This window comes from Camarhynchus parvulus, chromosome 3 (genome assembly GCF_901933205.1).
Source record: "Camarhynchus parvulus chromosome 3, STF_HiC, whole genome shotgun sequence".
Classification (NCBI taxonomy): Eukaryota; Metazoa; Chordata; class Aves; order Passeriformes; family Thraupidae; genus Camarhynchus; species Camarhynchus parvulus.
The window spans coordinates 104,599,933-104,622,727 of record NC_044573.1 but is presented as its reverse complement, the minus strand read 5'-3'; the positions used below and the strand labels follow the sequence as shown (position 1 = coordinate 104,622,727).

At 33.6% G+C, this 22,795-nt stretch overlaps 1 protein-coding gene across 1 annotated transcript in view; it reads right to left on the bottom strand.

Annotated features, from left to right (window-relative positions):
* Window positions 1-22,795, bottom strand: part of GRIK2 (glutamate ionotropic receptor kainate type subunit 2) — a 353,639-nt gene that overhangs the window by 118,364 nt on the left and 212,480 nt on the right. The window contains exon 12 of the mRNA XM_030944939.1: window positions 16,022-16,245. Coding sequence (XP_030800799.1) covers window positions 16,022-16,245 — 224 coding nt within the window. The remainder of the gene's footprint in view (window positions 1-16,021; window positions 16,246-22,795) is intronic.

Below are 22,795 nucleotides of genomic sequence, written 5' to 3'. Positions count from 1 at the left end.
AGCAACCCTAAAATGATTGTAAAAATAATACAGTTCTGCTAAGTTTAATATGTAAAATAATTTGACTCCTTACAAGTAAATTCATTGATCTGCTCCTAGAGCAGAGCGTAGACTGTTAAATCTAAAGAAAAGAAATTTTAGCATGGATCCTCCTTTATATTCCCCAAAACACACCTTCAAAAAGGTTTTAGTAAATCACTACAGTGGTTTACTAAAACTGAAGGAACTGAAGTCTGATCTGGAACTCAGAAGTTATTGTCAAAGAAAATCAGCAAATCTGGTCTGTTAACATACAAAGAATATTCAAAGAATATGCACAATGTGCCTTAGAAGAATGTTAGCAATATCTTAGATCATCTTTTTGAAATAACACACATTGATTTGGCCCATGCTCTAACACAATGGGGAAAATAAATGCTTTCATGCTTCCAGTGAAGAAATCATATATATTGCATAAGAAATAATAGATCTATGTAAACCTTAATGATTATATATATATTTACAAAAGATTTCTTCCTTTTATGTGGAGAATGTTGCTCCTTCTATTTGTGATAGTCTAAAACTATCACGTACTATCACTGTCATGGACTTCAGGAGGTTTTGTAATGTTCCTAAACTGCAAGGGTGGGCTGAGTTCTCACAAACTACTTTACATGAATACTTATCAAGCTGACACATCTTCAAAGACTATATTTAGACAGTTTTTCTACCTTAAGAAATCTCAGAATCCTACATAAAGGATAGGAGCTGCAAACGCATTGCATCCATTCTACATTTAATTATTTTTAAATAAAAACACATACCAACCACTGCCTCTGAAGGTTTACATATAATTCTTAAACTTCATGATACAATATCCTATATTTGTCCTTACCTTTAAATATGTTTTATTAGGAAACCCAGTCTGTAAGTGTTTGGTGTAATCTAGTCCAACAGTGTGTAACTCTCTACTAGACCTTGCAAAGTTGCTCATATTGCTAACTGGCATGTTTGCAATAATAAGGGATTCATATGCACTACTGATCAGAAGATCTTGCCATCTTGGTTCAAATAAAATTTTTAAGATGGTTATAGGGTATCTATGAATAAGACTGTAAATTTGTAATATAAAATAGTGATAGTCTATTCTATAATCGTAACATAAAGTAATAAATTGATAATTATTTCTCTTTAAGAGAATGAAAGACAGTATAAGAGAGAAATATACTTGAGAAATTCAAATATTCCCTCTTCTATAAGTGAAGCACTTAGTGATTTTTTCAGTTTATTCAAGAGTTTGTGACAAGTTGCAGGGAAGAGTTAGATACTGCAGAGGACCCTCTAAATGCACATAATAAAGTGTGAAATCATATTTTGTAATGTAAAATATATGGACTTCTTAAAAAAAGCTTGGCCATTCAAAGGTTGTATAAAAAAAAATCTGGCTTTTCTATTCAATTTGTGACTACCTTCCTGACTAACATTTAACATCACAGCAAAGGAAATATCTAGTTAAGAGTGCATAACAATTCAGTGCTGCCCTTCACCATACATTAAATGTCACCCATCAGAATGACATGAATTTAAAAAAATTATTACACTAGGGTCACTTCATAATAGTATATCTGTTAATATAGGCACATTGAATGTGATTTTTACATAGAGAATAAGCCACTAAAACATTTTCAAGACCAACATTGTGTTTCCTTCTGCTTTTAAAATTGCCAAAATAGAACATCCTTTAAATAAAACCAGTAAACTAAAACTTTAATTGTGATATATTGGGGTCATGTGGAATATTTTGGAGTATTTCTTTATAGTGATTATTTTGTGCACTTATATGTCACTCTATTTGCAAAAGTTTTGTCATCACAAAGACCTGGAAAATTGTTTTTTTATGGTTTGGTTTAGAATTTGGTTGGTTGCCTTTTTTGTTTTTGGTGTGCTGTTCTTTGGTTTTCCACCCTTTCCAAAAAAAGAGAGCATAATATGTTTATTTAATATTTCTGCCTAATATATCAATAATTGTTCATTTAAAGTGCTTAATTAATTTCTCATCAAAAATTTACAATAAATAGGAATATATATATTCTATGAACTGCTATGGTTATATATGTATCAGTAAGTGAAGGGAAGGACTCAAGACTTCAGCAGTGGCATGTGATCATCCATACAATTTATTTGTTAGAGCGTTCCTGTTCACAGTTTTGGCCTATGCAACACTCAAATGTGGTTTAAAGAAACAGGAAATCCTGTAAGTAAGAACTGTGGGTGGGATAACTGGGATGATGGACCATTTAATCATATGGAATTTTCCGTCCCTCTGTGCCAGAAAGCAAGCCCTGAACTCCAGCCCTTGCAATGCTCATACACAGTCTTTAGAGTCCACTGTGCCATTGTCAAACCAGTGAGAGCTTGTGTGCTGGATGCTGCAGGAACATGATAGGACAATCGTGTACTACTGGCAGTTGATTACAAAATGTTTCCTCCTTTCTGATTATACCATTACAATTTTCAAATTGTGCAATTTGTACTAATAATTGTACAAATATATCAGTTGCTGCTAATGGAACACACAGGCTTTCTTCAGGAAAGATCATGGTTAAAGGAATTCAAACACAAGACACATTTTAAATTTGATAATAAGTGCAGCTGAACCAAAAGGGCTTTCTTCAGGGACCCTGCTGAATTGCAGCTCCATATCCTGATCATGGATAAATATTTGAAGTTGTTTTGGGTTTGGGTTTTTTTCATTATCTAGAAACATTTCTCTCACCTTCAAATAACACCCTGAGGCCTGGATATGAGTTAGCTATAATATATTCAGCTCAATATTAACGAAATACCAGTGCTTCTTTGAATGACAACTCTGATAGTCAGAAACTCACATCCTCACATCCACCACCAAGATGCCTCCTTCACAGAGCTATCAGTCAGCTGGAATTCACCCCTCCAGGTCTCCAATTTAATATAACTCCATTAGGGTACTAAGTATTTCAAGTCTTGACTCAGCAAAGTATTTCTTTTAGATGTTTTTCCAAGAAACTGTGATTCTAGAAGTAGTATTTCAATAACATCAAGACTAGATCCAAACTGCTCCTGGCCATATGCAGCAACATTCTTTTCAACGAAACAGACTATGCATAGGCCTTTATCTTTCTTCTTTTTTGAGGAAGATCAATTACATCAACTTTTTCATTACCAAGGATCACTCATGTGACTTCATTCTGTACTTTGTATAGCCCTATCACTGGACTCAAAACATACTGCCACTAATATCGCATGGACTACCTGAATTTAATCTCTTCCCTCTGACCAAACTGTCAAAACAAACATATGTGAGTTAAAGAACACTGGAGAGATTCAGCTGCTGTAATACCAGTGTCTCAGAGATAAAGGCCCTAGGGACAATTTATATGTTTCTGCAAAGGCAGTAAATACATACTCCTGTCCCATATATCTGCAGATCTTTCCATCAAGTTTTGATACTTTCAAATACTTTCCTTTCCGCATAAACTAATCTGAAATGTAACTTTTCAGATTTTCTTCTTTTTTTTTCTGTTCCTTATATCCACTGCTCTTCTCCAATACAAAGACAAACTTTGAAGTGATTTTAATGTCACTGCCATAGGATAACCTGTGCAGCTATTCCACCAGTGCCAGTTGAATCTTATTCAGACTCCAGACTGAGAACAGCCTCAAGGCAAAAATCAATACCTCTCTTTCAAAATCCTCCTCAAAATTCTATTGCTTTATAATGTAAACAGCAAACTGAAATATTCTCCTGCCTACATAGCTGAAGAACAATAACTGCTGAACCTAACTTCTTAAGAAATTTACTAATTTTTCATTTCATTTTCCTCATAATTTATAGAAATTTTACTCCTATTTAACTATTTAAATTATTTAAATACTCCTTCTGAACTGTGAATTGTTTAAAGTATTTGGTGTTGGCTATGTAACAACATGACATGACCCTGCTCAGTGATGCTCTGAAAGCTGTCCTGTGTTACAGGAAAGCCCAGTCAAGCCTCCCCTACCACCCAGAGATCTTCACTGCTTTCACCTGTGGAGTCACATAGATTTGTGCATAGAAGCACAACACCATCACTCTTACTGCTGTTGGCATTTGCTTTCATTCAGGCACAAATGACTATACAGCATAGAGGGCAGGATGATGAGGAAGGTGTTATGAACATTAAAAATCCCCATCGACCTTTAAGCTTAAATCAGAGCTGAGCTTCTAGCAGCAGCTGAGCAGAAAGTTATGAGGAGCCTCTGGTATGTGTCTACCTAGTAACTTATCCAATTACAGTTACATTTGAAGCAAGGTGAAAATTCCTTTCATTGCCATAAATGAAGGGCACACTGACCAGATTTTGACAAGATTAAGTACTGTCTGTTCTCTAGCATGCTCATTTAGAAGAAGAGGAGAGCAAGAGAGAGAAAGTAAGAGAGAGAAGTGTGTGGAGGATAAATATGACAAATTTGAAGCCTTTTTCAGGTATTTTTGCAATTTGGCGTTAAATTTGCCACGCTCTGTGAGCACAGCAAAGCAGTGCAATGCAAAAAATTCTGCAGCCTGCTTCCATTTTTCTTCTGGACTGGGCTCATTGGTTACATTGTGTCAGCCACAAAACCAGAGAATTTTCTAATCAGTGGAATTCCTTCCAAAGGAATTTCCCTGAACATTCATTACACTATAAGCCTTTTGATTTTCCCTCCAAAATATCTACCAAGAAAATTTCTCCAGAACATGAACTAATTGCTGTACTACCTGTTAGCTGAAAACTGTTTGATATCCCTGCTGATAGTTCTCTAGTACAGAACACCATATCTTTACTTCTACAAACAAAGTAAGTTAAAAACAAATCGGCATCCTGTTCTGTGTAAAGCTAAAACTATTTGTCCTAAGAAAGAACAAGAATATCTGGAAGAATGGAAAGAAATTATATAACCTTCTTTTGCTATCTACCACTTCACTATTCACCCCATAAGAAGTTTTCCACGCAGCATTCCTGTCCCATATAGCTGAGGAAAGAAGAAAACCAAATGGAAAGAGGCAGTAGATCTGGGTGGTTTGCTATCTTTAGCCTTCTGAAATTATATTAATTAGCTCATCAAGCTGAAATAACATTGTCTTTGTGTTTCTTTCTCACAGCTAGTGGCTATCTGTTGTAAAAATTTAGGAAAATCCTAAATGGCAAGTGAAGGTACCACATGTCTAATGGCCACACAAAACAAACCAAACAGTATCATGAGAGTGATATGCCAGAACAACCCTATTTAATAAAAAATTACTTATATTCAAACTAGTCTCTGATGTGCTGTAAGAATTATTAATGACAAACTTTTTGATATTTTAAACACTTACTATTTTCTAATAAAATAACCTATATCCCTCAGCTGATGTGGGATTTTTGACCATGGTGCTCAAAAATTTTAATATTGTTGAATAACTTTCCTGTAAGAAGGATACCTTTGTTGCCTAAGACAAAATTTTTGATAGTGCTGTAATAAATTACAAAAACCAACCAAACAAACAAAACACAACAAAAAGGCACCCACTATTCTTAAGCCTGAAAATGCATGACTGGATATACACAAAAGCAATTTCACCATCATTTGAGCAAACACTGAGTGACTTCCATACACAAAACAGAAATGTTTGAAGGACACACTACAGATTATATTTCAGTATCAAAACCAGTTATTATACTTGCTTTTTCAGACTGATTTCTAATCAAGCCCTTTCAGGGCTTAAATGACTAATACTCTCTAATGAGTTAGAGGTGGAAGTCTTGCATAAGAAAGGTAAACTGGAAACAGCTAAATCAGAAAGATCTGGAGATAAATAATTCCCATGTGCCTGCCTACAGGAACTTGTCTTGAACAATCTTATTTTTCTAACACTTAGAACACTTAAATTCAAGAAATATTCACTTTTTAATTCCTTACTTCTTTTAAAGATATGCTTCTGGTTTGAAGTCTAATGTTTAACCATCACCTAAGTCTAGTAAGTTTTTCCTCCAATAAACAAATGCTCCATCTTTCACATATATAAAGTTCTGTTAAGTTTATTTTGGTTTGGAGGTTTTCTTTTTCTGTTTGTTTCCCCTTCAATTTAGCTGTATTTAAAAATCTGCTTCAATTTATTTCTCAGAATATAATGGATAATGATGATTGAGGAAAAGAGATTTAGAAAATTTGTGTTAGCTAAATTTGCAGAAACTAAATTACTTCTGGTTCTGAAGTCAGAAACCTATGCTTATTTTAAAAAAAGAAAGAAAAACCCAAACAAATAAACAAACCCCTTAGATTCCAACAGGCATGTTCCGCCACTGCAAACAATTTGAAAATTGACTATTCACTTACAAATATCTAAAATTACTTGAGAATTGCATCTGCATTTTTAACATTATGTAACAGGACGAGGTCTATTTTAGAAAATAAAGGAGTAAAATTCATAAAATACTTTTGTTACCCAAGTTTTCCTTTCCTTCAAATAATCCTGAAACCAAATAATCCAACAGAGAATTCTGAAATACTATCCTGCATAAACTGCTATTTCATTCCACTGAACATCTGTTCTAGAATTTCCTACAAGGTTAATAACCATTGTATCATCTTGACTTTTCTTCCAATGGTTTACCTCTCCCTCGTAATGTAGATTAAATAAAGAAATTTATTGTACATGGGTCCACATATTTTGCAAAAATATAATAATATTTTTAATATGTTTGGCTTATTTAGCATCAAGAATGCTTTTCAATCCTTCAGCCATCTTTGCTAAATGTTATTTTGTTTTTCTGGGTCCTCCAGAAGAAGGGTAAATAGAAACCATGACTCCTAATGTTAAATTTCCCATTCCTTCACCGTAACCTCTACTTTTTTATGAGGAGACCATTCACTGTTAGTCAAGTGTTCCAAGCAGGATGCATACATTAAATTACTTCAATAAATAAAATGTCTCCTACATCAGTTTTCTGGTTTGACTTTGGGGGGAAAAAACTTAAACAAACCAAAACAACAAACCAAATCAAAGCAAACAAGCAAACAAAATACCACCAACAGTTCAGCTGCTGGTTGAATTAATTTTCTAATATATCAGGCACTCTGTTAATTCAGACACTGGTGCTGATGGAAAAGGAATCAGTCAATAAGCTAACTTGCACATTTTCAAATTAGTACTCACACCAATTATTAACAAAATTTTTTGAAAACACTGTGATACCTTCTTGGACATTGACTCTATTTCCATTCCAGTACATCCTTGTGTTCTGTTCTTTAGGTAGGGGGACTACATATCTCATGAGAATGAGGTTTTGCATATCTCATGAGAAAATTGGTGCTGTGCATTATGGTGAGAGTTACAGTTTCCTTCTCCCCACATATAGTACACATGCCAGAGTAAAACACATGAAATAAATAAAGCCTCAATTAAAGTAAATAAACCTTCTGTCTCCTAACTCCAAAAACATACGAGGCACTGACTTTTCTCAAAAGGATAATTTTAGCTTTAAAAACATTCCGTTTCATAAATAGAGGAACCCTTCTTTTTAGGCACATTTCATGTTCCCTGCTATCATCTGCTAAATAAATATACAAAGTGCCAAGTCTAAACTTGCTACATATAGAGGAAGAAACTTTTGGCAAAACAGAATTAAATTATCCAATTTCAAAAATCTGAATTTACAGCACTTTTTCTGGAGACTCAACTTCTTTTCAAGCAAACTACTTCATAAAAGCAATCCAATATTCTTCCCATGTACTATATATGCTGGTAATTAGCAAGGGCTGATTAAAAAAAGGATGAACTCCTGCACTGTAAAGAATCTTTCAAAACTAAAAAAAAATCTTTCCTCAGATGGATTTTTATAAGCATGGACTATGGCATTATTTGTTAATGGATACAGTACAAAGAAGTTAACAAATCACTGCCCATAGTAGATATGAAGCATTAATTTTTGTGATGCCATAGAACTCTTGACAAAACAGTCTCCAGATCTTGACTCACTTATGGAAACTGTTTATCAAAGACATTTGAAAACACAAAATTCGATAGAGGACATCTACTTAGCTTTCAGTTAAACCCAATTATCTAAAGACAATTACAAGTATTTTATGAGAAATATCACTGTTTTGACTGCAGAGATACTTTCAAAAACAATTTTCAGAGTATGTATGTTTATAACATTTTAACTTGGCCATAGAGTGTGCAAAAATAAAGTCACAGGAAACTGGGCATATAAACTCAATTATGAGTGTATAAGACAAGACTATGCGTGTCTGAAAAGAAATGACAATACAGTGTGGCATAACATCTTTCAGCATCTCTGAGCTTGTTCTAAAGATGAAGGGAATGCAAATGTAATTATTAAACTGTCACAGGCAGTTAGAAATAATGATTTAGATAAAAAGTGAATGGCATTCAGTCAGTTGTCTAGCAATGACCTCTGTGAAACTCAATGAATCCAACAGAACAATTCTAGTCTGTCAAAAATCAAAATAGAAGGCCACTGAGTACTCCCATAATTTCATCAGCTATTCACCAATGAAAACTTTGAAGATTTTACTAGCGAAGATTGTTTATCAAACTGTATTCTCTCCAAAAGCTTTAGTGAACACCTTTAAGATCTTAAGATTCAAGATACTGTTGAGATTCAAAAGTATAGTTAGGATTCTGACATGTTTGGGCAGTCAAACACTCAGTGAAATATGTAAATGAGTAACTGAAACAAAGAAGAAATCACAGAATGAAAAGTTCAACATGACTTTTGAAACATCTTTCCATAAATACCCTCAGATTCTGTGAAAGACTGCATAGCAATGTTCTATCAATATGCAGAGGAAATATGAGTTTTAAAATATGCAACACCTCCATGTAGGGAGTCACAAAAGTAAAGTCAGAATGGGTACTTAAATAACATGTGTGTGAGAATGAAGAGATTGAGTTGCTGGTAGTAAGAGACATAAAATTCCTTAAGGATGAACAGAGTTACCATTCAGTGCAATTACCATTCAGTAATTAGTAATGAATTGTAGAGCCTTGTGATGTCTTCCAGAATAATGAGAAAAAAACAACAGAAAGGATGGAGTTTCAAGGCCATCTTCAATTCTAGACAGCATCATTAAGATACTTCTATACTCTTCATTAACAAAAAAAGTAAAATCTGATTAGGGTAATCTACAAAGGAAGAAGATTAACATAAAACATACTGGGGAAGCAGCTGGACAAAAAAATGCATATTACAAGGTGCTTTCCTTGAGTCAACAAACCTACTGCTTTCCTAAAATCCTACATCATGAGACGTGCAGGAAAAAATTCTTTTCACATAGGAATCCAGAATTTTCCTCTCTTCAAGTGAGTATATTTTCTTCTTAAGCATGCATATAGAGATTTAGCCAATGGGTAGTACTGTATTTTCTGTTGGACTGCTAAAGCAATTGGTTATAATTTTTTCAGCCAACCTCAGTAAAGTAGTTTCAGTTATTTTGCTGGCAGCTTCATAGCTTTGATGCACAGCAAGTAGTACCTGGGATTTCAGATTGGTCTGCCACCAATATAGCAAGGATTTAGAGAACTGGGGATTTTTACCCCTAAAATGTAAGGAGGATATATATGTTAAGAAGTTCAAAAGAAAAGTTTTCTCTTACTGTGATCTCTAACAGTATTATAAGAGGTTATTATGTAGATGTTGTGCTTGTGTGTAGACTCATAGACCTCCTGGAAGTCTTGTCTCTTCTGGAACAGCTGAAGGAGACTGGGAGCATTGGAAGAAGTGGTTCAAGCAAACCTTGAGGGGTTAGGATGAGGATCCATACTGGGTTGATTATTTATAACTATAAATTTCATAAACTAACATTAAATTTCTTATGGAGGAGTCAGAGAGATCAAAGCATTCTTGTAAGTGTCAAAATGCAAAGTGAGAGACTGTTGCTTAACTCACTGCTATACATGTCCTTCTGTAAGCCACCCTCATCCAAAACATTTAGATTCTATAGCGCTGATGGTGATCTAAATCATAACTTCTCAAAATAATTACACAACCCAGATGATGACTATGAGAAGGAATTACAATTCCAGGTTTTTTTGCAGTTTTTATATACAAATGAGATGAATCATCAGCTCTGTGTGCTAGCCACAGAAAATTACTTAATTACTCAAATACTGTTACTAATTATAGATTTATGCCGATATAAACAGCATACATAAACTATTTAACGGAAAATGGCATAATAAACTATTTAACCAATTTAAAGCTTACTTAGAAGCATCTGAGCATATTTGAAATAACATGGACAAGTCTTGCTCACAAAATTTCCAGTGACTGCCATCCAGATAAGATGACTGTACAATTTCATCATTATAACATTTAGCAAGATTGACTAAGTAAAAAAATAGTTCTTCATAATTTGCTTACGAGTGCAATAAATTAAGATATAACTGCTGTGTTCTTTATATTACCTAATTTATTGAAACTTCATTTAAAGGTTAGAATTCTAAAATTAAAATTTCTCGGTTCTCACGTAAAGAAGAAGAAATTTAGTTCAGCAAGTAGGTTTTCTAGAACATTGTCATAAAGGATTTCTTGGTATAGCTACACAAATATATTAATCAATAAAAAAAGCTTGAAAAGTTAACAAAGAGAGAGAAAAATTCTTGTTATGCAATCTGCATGACAAGGTACACTTGATAAAAACACTCGGTGTTCCAGAGGCTGGCGAATTAATTTTTTTTTTTCCCCAATAAGAATGATCTTTGGCATTAGCAAGGATTTGCTTTTCAACCAGAAACAAAATTATATGAAAAGAAGCAGACTATACAGAATCTTTTGGAAGCAATCAGCTAAGGGTCATGAGGTGCAACTTGATTTCAAAGAAATTAAATTTTCTGATTGTGAGATAATTGTTGTGGAACAATTTTGGTAAGTGTGTAATTTTTGGCATACTTTTAGCCTTGTCTACTTGCACAGCATTTTATAACAGAGTGAAAGCTGCATAGTACTTGCATTACAACAGAGGAAAAATTAATACTTTGCATTACAATTGAGCCAAAACTATCTTAAAACTCTGTAAGAGAACCAGATTTCAGTGTTGACATCTGGATTGCCCTATAGGATGATGAATCTATTCCTGAAAACACCTCATAGCATATGCTGTAGTTCTCTAGGGAGACTTCAGGAGATAAAATTCTCATAGAAAGCATGCTTGTTAAAAAGAAAGGGCAAATATGCTAACTTCCAACTTCGTTAACTATCAACATAGCAATTTAGGAACCAGAGCTCCATAGTAACTGGAATAATAGTTTCCCCTCATTCTCTCATTCATTCCTTTCCATCAAGGTAGTTTTCAAGAAGTAGTTTCAAAATCAATCAGGCAAGGTTAAGAACAGAAATCAGCTGATCAAAAATATGAAATAAAAATGAAGACTGATGAGATGTAAAAGGATATGCATGCACTCCAGAGAGACTTAATGCCCAGGCATCTGTTACAGTCTGAAGCAGCAGGGCTATTCCCAAGCTTTTTCACAGAGAAAAGATTAAGATAAATGTGTGGAGACTTTTTAGGACTTGTCTCATTTAATTATGTTTTATTCCAGCTGGTAAGAGAAAAATATAATTTGTTGATGAGGCAATGTTCATTGTGCTCTAATCAGTGCTTACGAGGAAATGGAAAAATAGGCGATAACAAATACTTTGGCAGCTGGAAGCAGCACAAGAGCTTGACTTAGAAGATGTAGAATGGAGTAATTCCAAAGCGAGGATAAGGCAAGAAGTCCTAGCATAAAAAATGTTTTACAAGTAAAGGCAAATAAGCCCTTTAAAATGACAACCCATGATTTAAAATTAGTAATTATGGCAGTGAGTACAGTTTAATGTATATTTCCACAATAGTCACTGATACTTTGGACAGCTCAGTGTGAAAAGCACAAGAGCTCAATAGTGGACAGTCTTATCCAAGATAGGTTATCTGCTTCACATCTGATCTGTAAAAATGAAGTACCTTACTAAGGCAGCTGTTTCTCTTCCAGTTTTGAAGACAGGTTACTTAAGAGTGAACTTCTTTATGACAGACAGATATGTCCACAGCAAAAAAAAAAAGACCTTACTACACAGAGAAATCCATCAGTGTTCAGGAAATAACTTGAAATACAGTAAATTAGGCATAAAATTATTTTATATAAACATTTAAGGAATTTAGTCTCCAATCTATGTTTTCAAAAAAGAGACAAAAAGACATGGAAGTTTAAAATTCTGCACAAGACTCAAAAATGCAATATAATCATAAGAAAACTTAGCTGATGATTAATTTTGAAAGTAATTTATGGGAAGACCTATGCAAATAAAACACATTAAGCATTTTTCAAAGCATAAAATTGGTTTTGTTCATAATACCTAAATAGAAAGGGAAGGATCCTCCAGTAACTAATATATTAGATTTTGCAGGCCAAAAATAGAAAGTGTCTTTTTCTTGTACATAGACTGATGGAAAAGAAGGGACAACATGTGTCTGTGAAGTTGATACACAACACTGTAAGAAAACAGCATGTTGCTTAGAAATGGTACAATGGTTTGCAGCAACAGACAGAAATAAAAAGAAATTCCATTAATTGAGATTTTTGATTACACAGATCAGAAAATGTGTAATTGACAGAAGTCCAAAAACAGCTGGTGTGCTTTACTGAGGTTCTAGTTTTCCTTCTAATCTAAATTGTCAATTTAACTGGTATTTTTAATCAAAGAAACTGGTAAGGGCAGAGGCATGAAGGTATGGTATTTGCATGCAGCAGGTTTTCAGATGACACAAGACACTGCTGGCAGACAGAAAAAGACAATGCTATCTAGCACCAGAAAGATCTATTACTGTTGCCATAACAGGAAAAAATACTATATGAAATTCTCAGTTCACAGAAAATTAATAGACTTAGTGTCAAGCAGACTGGGTTTATAGATCAGTCATCAATCTGTACAACAAAGCAAGGAACTTCCAGAGACTAACCATCCTAGCTACTGAGATTCAACAGCAGCAACAAACAAGATTAAGAGATGCAATGCAGAATTTGTCTGTTCAGAAGTAGACTTGTCTTTTGGGCGGAAATAAAAGAGGAAAATAAAATAGAAAAACCCTCCAGCTAACACATAAATCTTTCCTAGCTTCTTGTCTTGTTGAGTGCATGAAGATTACAGCTCTTTATAGATCATTCTCAAATTGGAAGGAAAATCCAGTACTCTTGCAAATTAAATAAAGGACTGATATAGATTTATATTTCTCTTTCTATGGAAGTATTTTAAACAATTAATTCTTAAAGATTCTTGAGGCTTTTACTAATTTCTTCATCTTTCCTAAATATCACAATACCACTAATTAATGAGTGAGATCCAAGAGACACAATAGAATGGTACTTTCCATTTTCGACGTGTCAAGCTCTTACATGCCAACATTGTTTGGGAGACATGGTGAAACAATAACACCACAAAACCTTTGACACAAAAATGGGAGGTTTGAATTTTAAAATAAATATTCTATACTGAACACTCTGATGATCTGTAATTACAAAACATTATATCATAAAAGACATACTAAGCACTGCTCCAAACAAAGGCACACCTTACTATGAAACACAAAGTAATTATTATGAACACTGCTAGTTAAACATCCATTATGGAAGGATTGTTACGGAATAGAAATCTTCTTAATAAGAAAGTCTGGGTAGACCCTATTAAACTAGTGACACTCAGTCTAGAAGTTTCACAACACCAGGACTGTAAAATAGATAATCAGCTGTGCAATAACTAACCTATACTCTGTACTGAAAAGACATACCACTATGCTGCAAAGTCCTCTTCACAAACACACTTTTAAGTATCTCTCTTTACATGACAGATAAAATTTTTGAATTTTATTTGCAAACAGGTCTTTGTCTTTTGAATAATGTTTTTCTTTTTTTCTGCTTAGTATTCAGCAGGAAATTCAACTTTCAATTTAGACTTGTTTCCTTTTACGAGCAATAATGTTAGAAAATGTTATCACTTACTATTAAGTCATTCTGCATTATGAATAAAATCTGTAGATTGTCTTACATAACCCTACATCTTTTATTTCTAAATGTGTTATCAATATTTGATTGTACCAGTTAAGAAATATTGAAAATCTCTAGATATGAAGGCTGGTATAAATTTATGTGTAAAAATGATATCTTATACAATTCTACAGAAACAAAACTTCTTTGCTCAGTATAAAGTATATTCTGTATTGCTTTACAATTAAGATAATGCTTCCAATTAAATAAGGAATTTATGGTGCTCGTCACAAAAACAAAGACGTGAAAAGAAATGTCAGCATTCTTGCTCTATTATCTGGTGTTTCTATATAAAAATAAATATTTCTTCCTGTTCTGGTAGTGAGCTTAAGTGGCCAAATAGCTTAATTAAAAAAAAAAAAGTTTCAAGAAAATCTATCTTTCCTAAAAAACATGTCAAGGCACATTCTCAAAGCGTAAGTAGGAACTCAGCCATACAAATCCTGACTACAAAAAAGCACTGTGCATCATGCTGAATATGTCCTTCAGTGATAACAGTAGGGTTAAAACTTTTGGACATATGCATAAATATTTTATGTTTCATATTTCACAAGATAACAGTTGTGATTTATGCTCGGATGTGCTTTCAGAGATATCTGTATGGCAGGAACACGTCAGAAACTATTGTACTCTCTGGAGCACCTCAGAAAATATTGTACTCTCTGGTTATATAGTCCACTAAAATAGGGGTCTTTCAAGAAACTTTCATGATAACTCTGTCTCTTTAAAGCAGACTTTTCAAAATGGCACACAGTAAAGTCTTTCATTACAAAATATGTTTCAGTTTTATCTATATTACTTCAATACTGCATGTACTTCATCTACAGGTGCTAAATTACCTTTAAACTGGTTTCTAAAAATATGACTTCTTCCTAATATAGGAATGATACAACTTCTCCAAAATGAAACAGACAGTATCAAAGAGAGATGGAGAATCCAGATACTAAATACAGCAAAATAGAAAAAGAAATATATGAAGATTCTACTGTGAACCATAGCATGAAATCACAGAAATCTCAGGACTGAAGTGAGATTTCATTATCAACTCAAAAAAATGACCTCATCTTATTGAAGAGATAAAAACCAATATAGTTCATGTGCATTTGATTAAAAAAAAATTGCAAGTGACTACAAGGGGAAAAGAGATTTCATACACTGCTCTGAGCTTTTTCTGCTGTTATGACAAATGCCAAAGCTACACTTAAGTCTGTATTTATGTGAGCATCTGAACTCAGCCCTAGTGAGTTAAGAAGGAAATGGTAATCATATGGGATTATTTGACAAAAGATGTTTTTCTGCTCATTTGAGTTGAAAAAAAACAGATAAAAAAGTGAGCCCTATATATAAAATCAATTTATAATTTAACAATTGATGTATCAAGTTTCTTAATTCTAAAAGCTCAATTAAGCTTCCAAAAAACATTCCACTCAGAGACTTTAAATTCTGTGAAGTATCTCAGGGATTTCAACTAGCACAAAATAAAAAAATAAATATTGTTATCCTACGTCAAATATACTAATCTACACAAACTTTCAACTGGTAGAGGCCCAGATTGGACATCTAGAATTAGCATGGGCTGCTAAGTACTCAAATTGAGATTGAGCGCCACAGCATAAAAGCAAATCAGAGTAACAAAATAAAGCATGCAAACCCTGGGTTTCTAAATACAGACTTATTGGGAAAAGCTATTTTAAAACTTTCTAGTGTCTCTATATTTGTAAAGAAAAGAAAGAATCTAGCTAGCATACTAAAGACTTACGGAAAAGTCCAGTAACAAACTGGAGACAGTATGGCAGTGAAGAATATTAATAGTGAGAACCCTCATCATTATTCTTCTGTAAATCATGAAGTTTAAATATAAGAGTATGAAAGTAAGAAAAGTTTTGTGACTTTTGACAATTATTAGTAAGAAAAAAATGGTAACAATTGCCAAAAAAATCACAAAAGTTGACATGTTACCTGGCTATGACAAAGAGCACACAACTGACACCCAAGTAAGCCAGCAGAATATACATCCAGATATCAGGGGAGAGAGGATTCAGGAAGGAGAAGACGCCCGGGTTTGTACCATTGGGCTTGCGGTACAAAATACTTATTCCAAGAGTCATAAAGGGCTTGGAAAAGTCGATGACCTTCTCACGAACATAGGTAATTGCCAATGGTGCAACTGCAAGGTCAGCTTTCTGTTGACAGAAATACAAAAAGAGAAAAAGGCCATAAGTCAGAAGAAACAGGCTGAAGCAGACAATAAGATTATGCAAAACACAAAATTTGTTTGGAGGATGTTTGTTCTTGTACTAGGTTGCCTGAAATTTAAAATTCTCCTCTCTATAACTAAGGAAACAGATTTATTCTACTTTCTCTTTGCTAAACTGACATAGCATTTGGAAAAAATTAAAAGCACTAGTACAGAGATACAAGTTAAGAAAAATATTGCATCTTGCAGAAAACATGAACATCTATTATCACATACTTTAAAACTTTATTTATTGTGCATTTCAACATATGTCATCTCTTTGTCACTCCCTCACTGTGTTCTTTAGAAGCAAATATATTTGTGAAGCAGATGTGAATATGCTAGTACAAGTGCAGGGAAAGGACCAGGAAGCAGTTTTTCATATTTTAGGATAAAAATGGTACAAAATGAAGATCAGCTTAAAATTGAAAGTGCTACACCTGCAAGGTTGCTGAGGATGTTCTAACAAAGTACAACTGTCCTTACTTATTTGTGGGAATCACTGCAAAACTTACAGATAGTTATTAATTAGTTGGACTACTTAAAATGAAATCATCGATTGCATGCATTTTGTCAATTAACACTTAGTTTTAGTTATTATAAAGATAATTCATAGGAGATTAGTAATGGCCTATGCTATTCTTTTAATCAAAACTTAATGGAAATCAGAGTGACTAAAAATCTAGAGAATCTACCTCTTAATCTCTGTCAAGAGCTGTTGAAATATTCCTGTGCATGGGTGAATGTGTACGTGTGTGTGCATACACATATAAGAAAGAGAAAAGTTCAGAGTGAGAAAGTTTACAGGACAAGACCCAGAAAGCTGTGAAATAAGAATTCTTTATAAACCATACCAAAATATAGGTATGTAATGAGAGAAATTGTATAGCTACCATGGAATACTGCTACCCAAGTAATATATCCAAGTAGCATAGCTGCAAATGATACCATTTTCAGAATGCCTGTTTTAAGATACAGAGATACGATTCCAAATAAAATAAATTCACACACTTATGTACTTTTTGCTCATTTGATATTGTGTATACTGTGTAACACTCAAACTTCCATGCAATGTAGCATTTCAGTGTTCCTTTTAATTTTTATTTCCTTACCTTACACAAAGTTCTTCTATGGTCTATTCTTGTTATGAACATTTATATAATTAGATCTACTGTAGTCAGTTGCAATGTGAAACTTTGTTGACACTGTTCATTTTATTTGGTAAGGGTTTACTGGTCAAAAAAATTACATGTATTTAATTTCCATTGGTATTAAGAACTTATAGATATTAATCAAAACAGCAAGGCTTAATTCCACAGTGGATGACTTTTTATAGATTGCATATTATTGATGATATTCCAGCTAATGTAGAAAGAAAATGGTAAAGTAAGAAACTAAAACTAATTTGAATTAAAAGTTATAGGTCAACACGAGGAAGTTTAAAAAACATAACAACCCAATATTAGTTTGTGAGGCAAGTAGCAGACCTTAACCAAAGAGTCTGAAGGCAAATGACTTGAAATTGTTAGAAGAGGCAGCTTCCCAAAGACAGATAAATTAGATCCTTTGGAAGGCTATTGGTAGATGTGAATTTTGGTCTTATTGTATTAACAGAACCTTAACTAATAACAAATAATTTATTTTAATAAATATCATGGAAAATCCAACCCTTGGTCATTAGATGCAAACAAAAACATATCCAAATAAATATAGGTTGTAACTACCTCTAGTGGAGCCAAGCTGCAGATGAAATTAGAAAAATAACTGATCAAGAAATAATATGTCACATACAACAGAATAGAACAGATATTCCAACCTGAGAGGACCAATATAAAATTTATGTACATAACTTGACATCTTAAGAGTCTCTTCAGAGGTGAGTAACTCTGAATATTCTTGAACTAGAATATCACCATAAGAAAAATTAAGCATCTAACAAAAAGAGAAAAAACAACAAAACAAAACAAAAAATTGGAGTCTTTAACAACTGAGGAAATGACTAACTTAAAAATGTAATGCTACCACACACAACTTTTGTTAATATCGTTTATCTCAAATCATTAATTCTCCTGGAGATTCTTGCATTCTGAAAAGAGCACTATTGGTAAGTATGAGAAAGCAGGGGCCAAGTCTCTAGAAGTGCAGTACCAGTTTCTCCTATGCTCAGCTATAATGAAGATATAGAAGGAAGAGAATCATCTTTAGTTTACTTCTAGCCACAAATAGGGGAGGAATAATGTAAAAATAGTAATTTATCCATTGACATTTAACAACATTAACAAATTAGTGCATCCTAACATGGCTTTTTGATAAGTTCCATTACAAAGAATATTTGTCTCAATTGGCAGTGATAAATTATTCCATTTTTTGTAATGAAGGTATACATGATATATATATACCTTCATTCTTTAAATGAATAAAAGGTATATCTATCTAAAAGCACAATCCATAATAGCACTTAACTCTTTCTTGAGATGAAAAAAATTTTTATAACAGGATCTAAGGATTGGGTAAGCTAGTTGCCACAAAGAAAAATTCTGCACCAACTAAAGGTTACAATGGTGATTAGAAACAGTCTGACAGGGACATTCCAATGCAAGGCATGGTCCTGAGCAAAATGGAGGAATTGCACAGCCTAGTCTATAATGTGCTAGAGGACTGCACTGCAGATAATAAGCTGTAGTTGTGCATCCTCTCCCTGCCTGTCCCACACCACCCCTCGGGAGCTCAGGAGCTCCTGATAAACCTGGACCAAACCAGCTGAGCAATGAAGCACCCCCTTGATCATAACAGTAAGGCAGTAAAGCATCCCTGGAAAGTACCAGAAGCTCATCCATGATACAGGTAGGAATAACCCCGACCCTAACACCTACCTGACCAAGGTGGAGACAAAGGATAAACATTCACACATGTATAAAACTTCCCTGTCTTGCTACCATGTGCAGTTGTAGGATGCTCATTCACCAACATCTCAAGGTAACCCTGATTTATTTCTGATACAGAAGTGCCTAAGGTAGGCCGAAGTCATCCTCTTCTGCTTCTTCTCTTACATTTTACTTCCAAGCACTTTGTTCAGTGACTGTTATACATCAAGTAGTATTCAAAGAGAAAAAGGGAGGACATTTTTCTTCATTTGTACAGGGCTGAAATTTGGTACATAACCTCTAAGAAGAGAGATTTTAAAATCATACTGAATTCAATCTATGCTTGCAGATACAACTAATTTCAGCAAGAAATCTGCACTTTACTGCTGAGTAGTGTATGGCCATAGCATGCACAGAAATTTGGTATTTGCAGAAATTGGTGCTTTTTCTGTGAAAATTAACTCTATAAAACCTGGGGAAACAATCACAATAATTTTGGGGGAAATAGAATTTTTAAAGAATTTCATAACTTCTACTAATAACACCAGGCAAAAGTAAAACAAACACCAGCTGAATTTTCTATTGTTGATAGTTTTATGAAAAGCTTTTGTCTCACCTATTTTGTTCAAAAGAATGAAGAATTTAAATTCAATCTAGACACAGAAGCAATAAAATGGCTACTAGCTATTTTTAATCAGATGCTACAATTATACAATATTTCACCAAAATATCTGAGTATTTCGGACAATGTGAATGGAGTCTTCTGGTAAGAATTTTGCTCCTAACATTTTGCACTGATTTAGCAACCATTAATGTTTATACTAAAAATGCAAAGGGAATCATACACCATCGATCCTCAGTTGTTTATTCAGTCAATCAGTACAATCATATTGTAATTGTATAATATACGCAAAACTACACATACACTGAAAAGACATTTAAGCAATTTTACTTCTCTACAGGCAGCAAGGCACTTAGTAACTGGAATTATTCTTGAAAATAAAGGAATTTGCCTTTTTTTAAAAGAAAAACTTCATAAAGATTTTGTTTAATCTACTATGTTTCCTCAGCCAAAACCCTAAGTTAATATGTAAATTTCTTCAGCTCAAATTTTTGAGACTGTTAACCTGAGTTGAATTTCAGTTACATTCCCTTTGGAGAAAATGCATCCTCAAGATAAAAGAGGAAGGTTAAAGTACTGCTTCAGTTCTTTAAACCTGTCTAACACATTCCTAATGCACAGAGACCTTATGCATTATTCTTGTTCACAGAAGTGCATTTCCCTGCCACTGATTTGAAAAGATAAGATCTGTAATTTGCTTTTAAGCTTACAGTCTATCCTAAACTGCCTTGTTCATGCTGCTACATTATAGAAAATTTTATACCCCACATGAAATTTTTAGTCTTATCACAAGATCTTCATTTCCTTTGAAACCACTAGGAACTTATTAAGGCTTTATCGCTATTTTTATTATAACTAGCCACTTAAATTACTTTGACAGAGATTGTTTCTCTACTGCCTTTCACAGGATCATAGTACAATTCAAGTGGGGAGAGATCAGGAGGTGTCTAGTGCAATTTTCTGTTCAAAACATCTACGTGGATGAGATAGTTTTCTTTTGCACTTTACCCAGTCAGTGTTGAAAAACTCCAAGGAAAGTGACTACATGACATTTCTAGATAAGCTGGTCCACTGCTTGTCTATCCACATAGTGAAAAAATTTCTACAGACAAGCAGTGGAGCAGGCTGCTTGGAGAGCTTATGCAATTTCCACCCTTGGAGGTTTTCAGTTTATGCTTGTTGCCTTTGGTCTTCCTGCCAGGCTCCTCTGTGAAAAGCCCAGATGGAGATTCTTGATAACCTCCTCACAGGTCCTGGAAAGCTTCTACTAGAAACTATTACCTTTGCCAAATTTGAGTAATGTACCATAAAGTAAAAAAAAAGCCAGATTTGATGGCTGAATTTGTCATAATTTATTTTTGGTATCCTGATTGGTATAATTTAAACTTAATTGCTAATAATATCCCTTATAGATGGAATAGTAGCACTTGCTACTTTATTAACATAACAAAGTGCTTCAATATAAGAAAGTGACACATGAAGACAGTTTCAATAGATACTGGCTCACCTAACACATATGTTTGTAACTGCTGAGATGCTTCACAGTATTTGTTCAGCAACCAACAAGAACTCACTGAAAGAAAGGTGGCTTACTTAAATTCATTTCACTGACAGTGACAATATTACACAGTGATTTCATTTCTTTAGAACCTCTTGTGTCAGCACAGCTAATTCATTTCTTGGCAAGGTCTTGAACAGCAGTGGTAACTAATGTTTTTTTCATCTACTCTCCTTTTAGAGAGGATCCTGATCTAGAAATCAACAGGATCATTTACCTAGAGGTAGACTTTGTTTTTAAAGGCAAAAGGTTTTGTAGAGGAAATTTGCATTCTATCCACTACCACAAAAACAGCTTTCAATATGAATTCAACCAGATAAAAATGGAATACATGGAATGCATGGAATCCTACCTTCAGTGACTTAAACAGGATAAAGCATATGTTTTGATCAACATAGTATTGTAATATTGTCTAGAATTGACTTTTGGTGTTTTCTGTTTGCTCCTTTGCTATTATGTGAATGTTTAGTCAAGAAAAATTATAGTTAATTTACATTATTTCCTCTTATTTAGGGTTATGCTAGTCAATTCTCATTTGCCTATGCCAGTATGGATAAGATTTAATAGCTGAATAGATGTAATATGAGTACTCATTTAAAACAGATATAGTTTCTGTCTGTTGATTTATGATACACTTTCACTAAAGTATTTTGAGCCAACTTCAGCCTAGTCAACAGGTAAGCAAATTGTATGCAAAAGAACTAGAGACAGTAGACCATGAAACTATATGTAGCAGGAACATGGGTGACTATTCATTTCAACAGTAAAAAAAAAAAACTTTTATCACTTAATTTCAGGAATTTTGTACAAAGATTTCTTGTAATTGTTAGAAGAGCAGGATTCACATACCCCTAGAAAGAGGAAATTGTCAAAGAAATTAATAAGACTGTGTGATTCTGTGGCTCAGAATTCAAGAAAGGGAGAGTCCCCCATTAAGAAAATAAAATTAAATGAGAATAGTTACAATAAAATGTTTCAGTTCTTCTTTGCTGTTTTACACACTCTTTTTAATGTTATATTTTTGTACTAGAGATGTTTAACAAACATTAAAATTACTAGACATCATGCTGATACACACCTTCTTGAAACAAAGTACACAGGTTATGTTGATTCCTTTTTTGTAGAAAACATTTTTGTTGTTATACTTTCCAGATTTACTACAACTTCCTGGAAGTGTAAGGTTTTTTCCCAGTTGCTAACCAGCTGTCACCTAGAATTTCAGTTACTGCACTCAGGGCAGAAAAATTCCTAGGTCTTTTAATTTTGACATAATTTCTGTTCCCAAATGGATGGGATTTTATCAAATTGTTTTGGTGAACTCATTTAATCACACAATAAATTTTGACTTGTGTCAAATTTGACTTAATCTCATTTCTCTGTATTACTTTGTCATCTGCAATTTTTCACAATGGAATCAAATAACATTTTTGCATATCTTTGGATGGAAGTAGAT